This window comes from Lampris incognitus, chromosome 9 (assembly GCF_029633865.1).
Source record: "Lampris incognitus isolate fLamInc1 chromosome 9, fLamInc1.hap2, whole genome shotgun sequence".
NCBI lineage: Eukaryota > Metazoa > Chordata > Actinopteri > Lampriformes > Lampridae > Lampris > Lampris incognitus.
In genome coordinates, this window is record NC_079219.1 from 20568118 (window position 1) to 20580471 (window position 12354).

Sequence of the window (12354 nt, forward strand, 5' to 3'; positions counted from 1 at the left end):
ACGGGCCACTAGCAAGGGCAGCTGTAAATGCTGCTTCCCACATTGCACATTCACTAGGATTTTACCCAACAAAGCTAACGGTTGGTCTGTGTATGTTCTCAATGTAATGTCACATGAATGCAATTTCGACCCTTTCAGTTTCGATTTGTACAGGCTCTCTGAGATAACCGACATTGCTGCCCCGGTATCTACCTCCATGTACATCCTGACACCATTGCATTTTACCATCACCTTGTAAGGTTTCACATACTCACACTTAGTCTTTACTGAATACAGTCTCATATCAGTTCGCTGTTCAGAATCAGTCGCTGAGTCCGGTTCGCGAGTTGTGTCTGCCTGGTCCACAAAGTTCACCTCTGGGCCGCCTTTGGTCTGAGGCGGGCGGGCAGACGAATGTCCAGCAGACCGCATCCCTTGGTCCCTACCGGCGTCGGTGCGCTTGTTCAGACAGGCTCGCTCCAGATGTCCGTTCTTTCCACATCCGCAACACTGGAAGTCTTTGAAGCGGCAGCTCCCCGGTCCGTGTCCTTTGCCGAGGCACCTGTAGCAGTCCTGGTGGCTGTCGCTGACCTCCCTCTGGTTCGGCGAAGTCCTGGGCTCTCGGTGTCTCCGCACTCCGACATGATCGCTCGCATATCCACAGATGACTGTCCCTTCTGCATGCTTTCTAATAGAGAATTCGTGCATTCGAAATTGTTCGTTAATTCCACCATCTTTTGCCATGTTAATCCCTCGCCACTGGCGGCATTCAGTAACTTTCGACGCAGCTCTTTGTTAGATGTCCCACACACGAGCTGATCTCGGAGCTGCTTCTCGAGGCTCGCGCTAAATTTGCATGTAGAAGCTGATCCTTTCAAGCTAGCAATGTAATCAGCAAAAGTCTCTCCAGACTGTTGTCGATGGCTTCTAAAAGTAAATCTTTCCGCCAATACGTTCTTCTTTGGCGTGTAAAAATCCCGCAACGCCTGTAGCAAGGTTGCAAAAGCAACTTCACTGAACTTTTTCGGTGATATCAAGTCCTTTAGCAAGGCAAAATTCTTCGGTCCAACCACGGACAAAAATACGGCTCTTCTCCTATCTTGCTCAATTTTGTTAGCAGACAAGAATTGCGTAAGCCTTTCTTCATAACTGTCGAAGGTTTGTGCCGTTCCGTCGAACTGCAGTCCTATATCTGTACTATACAGTGCCATCGCGTACGTTAGCTGCTAAGCTGCTAGCATCGTTCAAAAATGACCGGTCAAGACGGGAGCAACCCGTTGCACATAAAAATAAAGAGGAAAATCCCATCCTCTTCGCCAAAACGTGTCGTGTATCTACAGGATAACTGAATTACACAACGATCGCGGTGTATCTTGGTCTTCCTCTTTTATTTGCTAGACCGTAGTAACATTACAAAATGACTGCGTTAAGCAGGCACGAAAACACATGAGTGACTCTCCTGCTCTATTGTAACCGGTTATTTATTGCCCGGTGCGGGATTCGATACAGGGTGTATTGCACCACAAGGCGACATCACTAACCGCTCGGCTAAAGGGTGAGATCCGTTAGCTAGGGACTAACGTGTCTTATTAGTAGTTTACAGTCGTCACCCTCCCCGGAAGCGCGCCCTCGCGCTTTGTCATTCCGCGCTCCGAGGAGACTTCTGAGGATCTGCACACTTCCGGATCCCACCGCTGCCACCAATGTAACCGGTTATTTTCTTGCCCGGTGCGGGATTCGATACGAGGTGTACTGCACCACAAGGCGACATCACTAACCGCTCGGTTAAAGGGTCAGACCCGTTAGCTAGCGATTAACGTGTCTTATTAGTAGTTTACTCTAGTCTTCTTCCAAGCGCTACCAGAGTGGCGCGCGTACATTTATACAACATACACAACCAATAGACATCGAGGGTCGGAGGTCAAACATAAAATACATATTACTGCAAATAAAAACATTTGCTTTCGTGTGTATCTCCATACACTACAGAGTACAAGAGTATATATAGCCTATACGATGTGCTGGCATAAAGCAAGTAGGCCATACACTTGCAGCTGTTGTATCTTTGTAAGTCATTGTAAGTCCTCTTTTTGAGGCACGCGCAAGCGCCCGGCCCCTCCGTCGGTGAAGAAAAATTACAAAAAGTGGGCTCCCCCGAAGGCCACGGTATAGTTCGAACACTGAATGTCTATAACCACTTACACAAGTACTAACAATGCTATTACTAGTGTCTCTACTATACCGTGTTGTGGAAGACGTCCGTCGGCTTTTCCTCTGTATTGAAGAATGGACATTTATTGGGCGACACTGATCGTGTATTGAATCTGAAGGCTAATTATATTTGTATTTATGTTTTTTTAATTATAAGCTGAACGACAACCAAGCACCCTTTGACAGCCGCTCCATTTGTTTACATCTTGGACAGCGAGCACGTTGTCTCTCCAGGCTGGCCTTTCATTGGTTCAGCCTATGACAAAACCCATCCCAGAGGCGGGTCTACAACGCGGAAGTGTTGTCGATGCAGCGAAAAACGACGAAATTTGCCAGTTTGAGCAATATATACATAGTAATTCTGGACAAATTACTTAGGGAAATACCTACCGGGTCATTTAATTTTGACCGGAAAATAAGGAAACCACTTTTTGCTCCAAAAAACCGTTCGGTAATACACTGTGTAAGCATAATGGATGTCATGCCCGGTTAACAAAGGTAAAAGAAACTTCTACTCGTGTATTTGAATATAAGTCGGATGTATATCGCCGAGGTGTGTAATCGATTCTACATTCGTGCATATTTACAGCTAAGAGAGAGAGAGATTTGAACATTTAGCGCGTTTAAATGAACCGGGAACACACATGCGCACTCGCTGTACAATGCATCAATATAAGGATTGGCGCCGGCGCCCCAGCTGATCTACTTATTCATTCTTCGTCCTGAAGGTAAGACGGTCGACTGCCTGATAGACGGTCGACTGAAAACGATTAAATTATAATTTTGAAAGACATTTCGTAGCTTCAATATTCCGAGGATTGCATCGTGGGTTCCAACTCTCGCAGCGTCTCCGTTTAAACTGGATATCAAGCGTCTATCGGACTTAATCGTAGTATGGAGGGAATGGATTCAACAACTTTTCAACGCATCCATTTGGTCGCTTTATCGTCTGCAATTTTTTTCCAAGTCGTCCAGAATAAGCATAAGTTTAAGTTTGCCGTGGTGTATGAGTTTGTCTAGATTTCGGGGTTAAGTTATTGCTCAAATGATTAGCTTTAACCTAGCACTATGGGCTAATTTAGCACCCTTCCCCTTTCAGTGCTGTTGGCTATGCTAGCGTTTGTTTGTGACTTGGTCATGCTGTACTTATACAGAACTTGCAAGGTCTAACAAAATACAGTTTTAAGATTTGTTTAACCTGATCAGAGCTGCGAAGGCCAGTAATTTCTGACGGTGATGAATAATTTCAACTTTTAATAGCAGAAATGGATTAAGAGTGCGCCAGCTAGAACAAGGCAGGGCTCAAATCCTCCCGCTTTGCTGGATAAATTGGCGCGTGTTTTAGTTTCGCAAATAAGAAAATGTATCCATATCTTAATGTTATACGAACTCAAACTAACCTTGATCTGTTGACGAATAATGCTTCTTTGATGGGTTGAAGAAATATTGGTAAATAAACTACTATTGCTTGTATTTTTAAGCCAAAACTAGGAAGCAACTCTTAACCAACCCCCCTCTCCTTGTGACTGGCTATGACTAGCTATTGATGTTAGCTGGCTAGTTTTGATTTTTTTATTTGATTTGATTTTTTTATATGTGGCCGCAATGGTCCAACGATACCAAGATAAAGTTAAGCATCTCAAAAGTCCATCATTTTAAGATTCGCACTTGGTGTCAAAGAAAACGCCACATTTATGCCACTCATCCTTACTGACGTGTTCTCCCCCCCCCCTTGCAGCTGAGCCATAACCACAATCCTCATAATGTCTAGACGAAGGTAGGCTACTTTTAACTTGAACAAGAATGCTGGTTTTCAGCAACGGATTACATGTATACCGTGATACAGGTCTTTGTGCCAATTAATTGGTGCTTTGTATTACAGTGGCCGCATCACATTGCACACAAGGGACGAGAATGCACAAGAACAGACAAGCAAGGTCACATCAAAGAAAAGAAAATCGGAGGTGTGTGTGACATTAAGTCTTGATCTCTCATATTGGCGGCTGGGAAGTCGGTGCATTAATATAATTATGACACACACGTTAGCGCTAGCTCACGTATACATTATTTCTTTCCCAGCCGTCCAAGAAGAAGCTGCAACCCGCCGCCAAGAAACAAAATTATGAAATACAGGTCAGTGCATCCTTCTTGCCTTCCGCATTTTTATTTTTTATTTTGGAGACACAGAGATAGTGTAATGTGCAGAATAGCTGATAAGTTCCAGGGACAAGGGTGTGTTTTTTTGTTGCCGGGTCATTTATCTGTGCAGGTCGGATGGCGCGCTGTTCTGCCCTGCGTCTTGGGTCCCCTCCCTTGTAGGGAGGTCTCTTACCATATCGCTGTTTTCTAATTGAACACGTAGTTTAGCTTGTCTGCTAGTTTTAAATTACTTGATGATTTTAACTGCTTTTTTTTGCAACACGTGCTTATTCGTAGGCAAAAGTTTAATTTTGTTGTAAAAGTTTGTAGAGCATACAAAGAGACGCTACTGTATTCAATTTCAGAGCTGTTGGTCTGAGGAGGGTGCCAGCCCGTGTGTCCTCATTGAAACTCCTCACAAAGAGCTGGAACCCACAGAGGACCTGTCCAGCTTCAGACAGTACCGGTTTAAGAACCTCTTCATCAAGCCTTCGCCCATCCCCTGCCTTAGGTATGTGTTTTGTGTCTGTGTGTGGCTTTCCATTTCCTTTTCATTCGGCTCTCCACTGAGTTGTTGCATCACTGTAGTTGTTGAATTGTAATCAGTCTCCAGCATGACTTTTGTATTTGCATTCAGTTTAATCTTTTTTTTTTCTTTTTTTTTTTTGTTAAACGTTCTTGTGTGTAATTTTACTCAATTTTAAATGGTTTTACACTAATCCGAGATTTACAGTTTAACTGACAATAACTGTCAAAAGGGTTCCTTACTTGAAAGTAAAACTGAGGATTTTGATATCATCATACTTCTGGAGGTTGGAAATGAATAGTGTACCATTTTTTTACAAAAGCATCAGCTAACAAACATATCATTTGTTCAGTTGGGCCAGCTCGGACGATATTTGGATCAAGATGTTGAACAAAGAGCTGAAATATATCCATGATAAGAGCTACCTCCAGCGTCATCCCAAGATGCAGTCCAAGATGAGGGCCATTCTCTTGGACTGGCTCTTTGAGGTACACGGTCCAAATTTGTTGAGGTTTTTAAGATATTGTTGTGGTGTAAGACAGGCAAAATATGTCCCCCTCCCATATTGCTACAGTTTAAAATACAGAACTATAGACGATCGTTTGTATAATGCAAATAACCTTATTCATAATGTCCTTAAGCAATCCAAAGGAGTTGAATCAAGTGCATTTTTGACTAGATCAAGCTAGTCAGACTAGCTTGGTCTAGTAAAAAAGGCACGAACTGAGGAGGCCTCTTGGATGAGAGGTGAAACGTCTTCACGGATATATACCAAGTCCAGTTGCACTTGATTCAGCTCCTTTGGATAACCATGACCTGGATGAATGAGAACATTCACAGACATGTCCTTAAGCACATAATTCAATGGCTGGGCATTCTCTGATGGGATGTTTCCCCCTCTCCAAACTCATTTAATTTGTTCTTATTCCAGGACATTCTGCTGCCATTGAAATGACACTAATAGACATAGAATGCTGTTAACTTTTTTGCTAGCACGTTATGCTTGAATGGCGTGTTAGGACAACAAAATGGCCGTCTTTGTCTCATGCACTGACATCTGGGTCTTTTTAGGTGAGCGAGGTGTATTGCCTTCACCGACAGACAGCCTATCTGGCCCAGGACTACTTTGACCGTTTCATGTTGACCCAAGAAAATGTCAACAAGGACTACCTGCAGCTCATTGGCATCACAGCCCTCTTCATCGCCTCTAAGATAGAGGTAAGTTCCTCTTCTGGCACCAAAGCATCTGTCAGATCACATCTCTCACAAGATTAAAATAAACTTTTTAAAATTAAAACTTTAAAAATATCTCTTTAGTATTGATGTAGAACTCTGACTCTTCCTTTCCATAGGAGATCTACCCTCCCAAGGTCAATGAGTTTGCCTATGTAACAGACGGAGCCTGTGATATGTGGGACATCCAACGTACAGAGCTCGTCATGTTGAAGGTAGGCTTGCAAATACATGTGTGAAAGTCAACTTTATGTAGACTCCACTTTACTTTTTCACCTGGGGTGGCAGGGGGGTCTAAGTGACCAGAAGGTAGTGGGTTTAGCGAATTGTCTTCGGTGTTAAATGGTAACTTTCAAGTTTAAACACAGTTTTTGTTTGAACAATCTCAAGATACAGTATAATTTGCTGTTGAGAGCAAATCCAAGTTTTTGCACTAGAGAACATTCAGAACAAAAGCTATCCTACAATTTTTACAGTAAGCTAAAAAGACTTTTCTCCACAGTTAAGCTGTAGTGCAGCAGAAATAAATGGTGTAAAAGATTAAAAAAAAACACTTAATACATAATGCATTGAACAGCCTACTTGTTAAGATAAAATCTATACAGTGGATAATACTTAAGGGTATGTACAGATAACAATATTAAATTACTAATAAAAACAAGACAATTTGTAAAGCCAATAAGAAAGGTAACTATCTTAAAACAAGTGATCATGAAAGATGAAATGAGAAATATGTGAGGGGAGTAAAACGTCAAATGTAAAATTGTGGCACAGGACAACTTGCAAATAGGTGGGGTTCCTTCCACTGAGAGGAACACTCAGTTTCCCCTGTGTGGTCCTTTGTATCCCATCATACAATATTGAACCCTGACTTGCTACGCTCTGTACCTAAGACAGAGGGAGAAAAGTGGATAAATTTTATATTTTTTCTCCCTCCTTTTTCTCCCCAATTGTACTTGGCCAATTACCCCACTCTTCCGAGCTGTCCCGGTTGCTGCTCCACCCCTTCTGCCAACCTGGGAAGGGCTGCAGACTACCACATGCCACCTCCGATACATGTGGAGTCACCAGCCGCTTCTTTTCACCTGACAGTGAGGAGTTTCGCTAGGGAGATGTAGTGTGTGGGAGGATCACGCTGTTCCCCCTCCTCCCCGAACAGGTGCCCCAACCAATCAGAGGGGGCACTAGTGCAGCAACCAGGACACACACCCAGATCCAGCTTCCCACCTGCAAATTGTGTCTGTAGGGACGCCCGACCAAGCTGGAGGTAACACGGGGATTCGAACTGATGATCCCTGTGTTGGTAGGTAACGGAATAGACCGCTACGCTACCCGGACGTTCCAGTGGATAAATTATATTAATGTAACATGAAACATCACTCTGCTGAGCTTTAGCAATTTCAAAAAATGACTTGAATCATCATTTTTGACTCAAGTCCCTGTCTTCCTTCAGGCATTGGAATGGAATCTGTGTCCTGAGACTCCCATCTCATGGCTGAAGCTCTACGCTCAGGTGGAGGCTCAGGCAGATGGGCACAACTTCCTTGTCCCCCAGTTTTCTCAAGACACTTACATCCAGATCACACAGGTACCGTGTGTGTGTGTCTGTCTGTCTGTCTGTTTCTGTATGAAAACATAGAAATCTTTGGACGTAGTGGCCAGATTGGAAAAATACATCTTGTTGTTTTACTTCAAAAGGCACTTCAGTAGCAACTTTTAAGTTTTTTTTAGTTAAAGGGTTGAACAGGGATTGTTAAGTTGAACTGGGCAGTGGAGAACTGACAGACTTGCTGGGTATGGACAATCTTCTTTTCATCAAGACAAAATTGAACTGTGTGGCTTAGCGCTTGTTGAAATTTAAGTCATACCTCTGCTCAGTTACCTTCCATTGTTATTTAGACTTTGTTTTCACAGAAAGCATTTTTTGTTAGTTGTGCTTTTTGAGACAGTCTGAATCTGAACAATCCTAGTATGTTCTGACCCTTAACTTCTGTGTCACAGCTCCTGGACTTGTGTATAATGGACATCGGCTCATTGGATTTCAACTACAGTGTCCTTGCCGCTGCTGCCTTCTGCTACTTCCATTCCTTTGAAGTGGTTCACAAAGTGTCAGGTTAGTAGTTTGGTTAACTGCTGAATCCTTTGTTTTAAAACCAGAAAACTATTGCAATGACGTAACTGACGGAAACAGTGTGTTGCATGTAGTTGTAACTTTGTGCATGCACAGATAAAGAAAAACATCTTGGGCAATATTTCAAAGTACATCTGTGGCCATCTTACAATGCTGTGATTTGAAAGTACATCTGTGGCCATCTTACAATGCTGTGATCTGTGATTGCAACTATTCCCCAATTCTGTGTGAATAGTACACATTGCCATTGTTAACTCTAATTAATGGTCACAGCAATTTGCATATGAAACCAATCGTTGTTTTCAGTCGTTATGCCATTGTATTGTTTATAAGGGTGGGGATACCTGCAGTCACTTGACTTCAGAGGTCACTTAGATGAGCGATGAAACGTTTCTCTCAATAAACAGTGTCCAGATGAACTGATTTCAACTTTCTGTGATTACCTTAACTGGATTATTGAGCATGCATCAAGACCTGATCTGATCAAAGTCAGTTCCTTGTTAACTGAGGGCCCTTTCTGCACTGACAATGTGTCATTAACCTGTTGGACAAAAGCTTGCATAAACATATCTCGATACAACTGAAGAGCTTTTTATTGTCTTTTTCAAAAGCATCCAATGATCAGGACATTACATTGTCTGCCATTACTCTTCTGTCATGGTTCAAGATGTTAGGACATCACCTGTCAAATCCTAGAAATCCTGTTTGTCTTCTTCGTTTTGTATCTGAAGGCTCCTGACTATGGTCAGACTATGTGTCTTGTGTCTGCAGGTGTGACATGGGAAAGTGTGGCTCCCTGTATCCGGTGGATGACTCCATTTGTAGACACAATGCGGAGTGTACCTAGAGCCGTGCTGAAAAATTTCACCAAAGTCAAGGCTGATGATTGGCACAACATCCAGACGCATATTGACTACCTACCGCTCCTGGTAAGCACACATTTGTAGTCACTTCATACGCAGCACTAACTGGAGAAGCTGAGACTGGCCCAGTTAAGCCAAAGAAAAGAGCCAGTTCAGTCTCCACAGAAAGTGGGTTGCAAAATGTGCACATTTTTATATAAGGTGCGCTAAAACAACTTGTGATAAGCTTCTAATCATAATAATCACAATCATGATAATCTTCTAGTCATGCTAAGATAAAGGCAGTCATTGGCAAGAGCCTGCTGACATATATAAAAGAAGAAACCCTATGTAATATCAACTAGACATTAGAAATGACTTCAAATGGCATCATATCCAGTACATAAAGAAATGGCATGCATAATGAAGACGGGGCATGGGGTATCTGTTGAGCTCAGAGGAACAGCATCAGTTCTGTATTGGCATGGACTTTTAAGTAGACACAAAACAGCCATTTTAATTTCCTTTATCTGACATTAAACCCTCCTCTTGCAGAGAAATGCTCAAGAGAGACAGATTGACAGCATTGACTGCCAACGATCTCCTGTTGCCGTGGAAGTGATCCTTACTCCACCCAACAGCACAGAAAAACCGACCAATCCCTAATCCTTACAGACCCGGTGAGCCAATGCATCTTGACTAGTCGACCAATTACTACATGACCAGCTGAAGAGTTCTCTGAACAATCGCATATTGGGAGCCAACTTGACCGCAAACCTCCCTGACCAACAAGCTTTTACTGAATGAGAACTTTTACACTGCATGTTGGGTAACTTTCAGTTTAACTCGAAATTGAGTTTAGGTTGTTCAAAGAAGGTTGAATCAGTTCATCTGGATAAAATGTCTATTGACAGATATTTTTCATATGTCACTTAGACTTCCAAATGGACCCAATTTATGACTGGATGACTCTACCTTTGTACATACCTGGAGCAGAGTTAGCTGTTGGCACAGCAGCCGGTGGATTTGCAGGCTTTGTAACCTCTGCAACAAGTTTTCTGTTTCACATAACCTGTTGAGTGAAAAAACCCTGGCTTAGAGTGTCGTTTTGTGGCATCACTGACAACACCTTGTGTCCCATCTTTCTGTGTGGTCATGAACTTTTTAGGAGGCTGCTCAGAGGATGACTTCACCTCTTTAAAACCGTCCCCTTTTGCCAAGGGTTTCTCTTTTTCATTGCTTTTTCAGGTGTAGGGTAATCACTGAGGAAGATACATTTGTTTTTGACAGAGGACTTTCTTCAATATGCAGGCTGAGCATTCTCTTTACTTTTACTTTTCTTGTTTAAGTTCCGATGTGTACTCGCAATATCATCTGTTTTCTTCGCCATGTCAGCCATATTTTAAATGGGTGGAGGCTTCTGAAAGCCTTAATCTTCGTAAAAGTCAAACGATAATTTAGGCTGCTGTGTTCCCTTTGTTTTATAGAACGTGTAGCGTTGAAGACTAGAGGGACAAGAAGACTGAAGATATCACTTAGTTGAGTGATGAAACTTATCAGTCAATAAATGTTGTATCCAGATGAACAGATTCAACCTTTGATTTTCTTACCTGGATTATTGAGAATGCATCAAGATAGTTTAATTTGTTGCTCAGCTCCTTGATTGTTGCCTATTCTGTTTCCTCTAGTTCTAAAAGTTAATTTGATGAATTGGGAGTCTCAGGAAACCCTGATGTTGGGTGTTATTGGCACCAGCCAAATGCGAGTATTTTTTTCTGTCTGAAGTTGTTATATTCTTAATGGCATTTTAGCTGGTAAGCAACCAAAGTAGGTTTTTGTCTTACTTTGGAAAACATTTTTGGCTGGCTAAACAGAGAAAGCCAATCAGCTTAGCCAATTGAAATTGAAAAAACAAATGGGACACCAGACCTTTCTTAATTGTCACATACCTGGAGCTGTATTTATGTCTAGAGACGGTTGTAAATGAAAAATTATTCATTCAGCTCCCTTTCTGAAATTCACCGGGTTTTGATGCTGGTTCTGAATTCCGTCTTGAATTGAATTCCATGCGTAGCATGTGCAGTCCTTTGGGTTTTGCCAGTATTGTTGAACAAATTGTGCTCAAGCGTCTCTACAGTAGTGCAAAATTTGGAGGTAAATGAAAACGGAAGTATAAATGATTTCATGATATATGAATTATTACAGTGAAATGTTGTGTTCAGAGATTGAATGTTGTGACCATTCTCCCAGTTTAAGCTGCGCCAGCCATAAACAGTATTTCATTCAGTGTGAAAAAGTCAAAAAGGGCTGGATTTTCATAGCTTGGGGGAGTGGTGGTTCCAAGTTTCAGGGGACTGAATCTGAATTGCTTTTAGTCATCAACTACAACAAATGTGCAAGAATTTGTCTCAGTGACTTAAGTGAGGAGATTTTATATCAACTTAGAGTTAATATATAACATATCTTTAGGTGAATGAGGAAAAAAAAAAATGAAAAAAAAGACGAGGAGCCAGGCTGTAATACTTGTTGAAATAGTTTCCCTGCTAGCTGTGTCTTGTCATGTTGCTACACGAGCCATAGGATCTGTCCAGATATCGCCACATATGTGCTTTACAACCTTCCAAAACCTCAGGTTTGATTTTTAAAACCTTGAGTTTGATGTTGATTACCCCACAGACAGAGCTTTAAAAATGCTCAGTTTTCTTATCCTCCTCGTCACCGTTGCGTGTTGGTTGCAACTCTGGTTACATTCCTGGGAAACTTGACTTGTGTAGGGAGATCACCTACCATTGTACAGAATGTTTTTTTTTCTTTAGGAAAAAAAAAGAAATCCTTGTATTTATTTTAAACAACTTAGTATGTACAATATATTAATATGTAAACAAACAAAAAAGTTATAAATGACTGGTATCTGATCACTGCCAAAGGCAAAAAGTATTTATGATTTTTGCTTTGTCAAGTTCTTAAGGTGTGGCAATTGTTTTACATACAATTCCTCATTACATGTGCAGTACACATAACTGTCCACTACTTAGGTGCCTTAAGCCCTTTTCCCACTGGCCAAAAAACCCGCTTATGTCCACCTTTGGTCAATGTAAAAAGACGAATGTTAGTGGGTTTTTTCGGCCAGTGGGAAATTAGTGTTGGAATGAACTGTATGGGTGCTTGATTTAAGGCAGAACGTGGTCCAAAGGGCTCGGTTCAGAGGCCGATGAGCCTGCGTGTCGAACGTATCTGAGACTGTAAACTAACAAATGTGTAGCCTTCAGCATTAGGAGAGAGCAGTGAACCGA

General features: G+C 41.9%; 1 protein-coding gene across 1 annotated transcript; it reads left to right on the forward strand.

The window, feature by feature from the left end:
* The first annotated feature begins 3953 nt into the window (after window positions 1-3953).
* ccne2 (cyclin E2) lies at window positions 3954-9727 on the forward strand. Its single transcript, XM_056286857.1, has 11 exons — window positions 3954-3967; window positions 4073-4154; window positions 4270-4323; window positions 4695-4840; window positions 5208-5343; window positions 5927-6073; window positions 6208-6303; window positions 7542-7676; window positions 8090-8201; window positions 8991-9148; window positions 9617-9727. The coding sequence occupies exons 1-11, from the start codon at window positions 3954-3956 to the stop codon at window positions 9725-9727; spliced, it is 1191 nt and encodes a 396-aa protein (XP_056142832.1).
* Window positions 9728-12354: the final 2627 nt, after the last annotated feature.

Excerpts from the sequence above, each read along its gene's own strand:
- ccne2 (XM_056286857.1), top strand. Across the intron at positions 4,841-5,207 it reads TCGCCCATCCCCTGCCTTAG|TTGGGCCAGCTCGGACGATA; the intron begins GTATGTGTTTTG and ends TCATTTGTTCAG. Across the intron at positions 9,149-9,616 it reads TTGACTACCTACCGCTCCTG|AGAAATGCTCAAGAGAGACA; the intron begins GTAAGCACACAT and ends CTCCTCTTGCAG.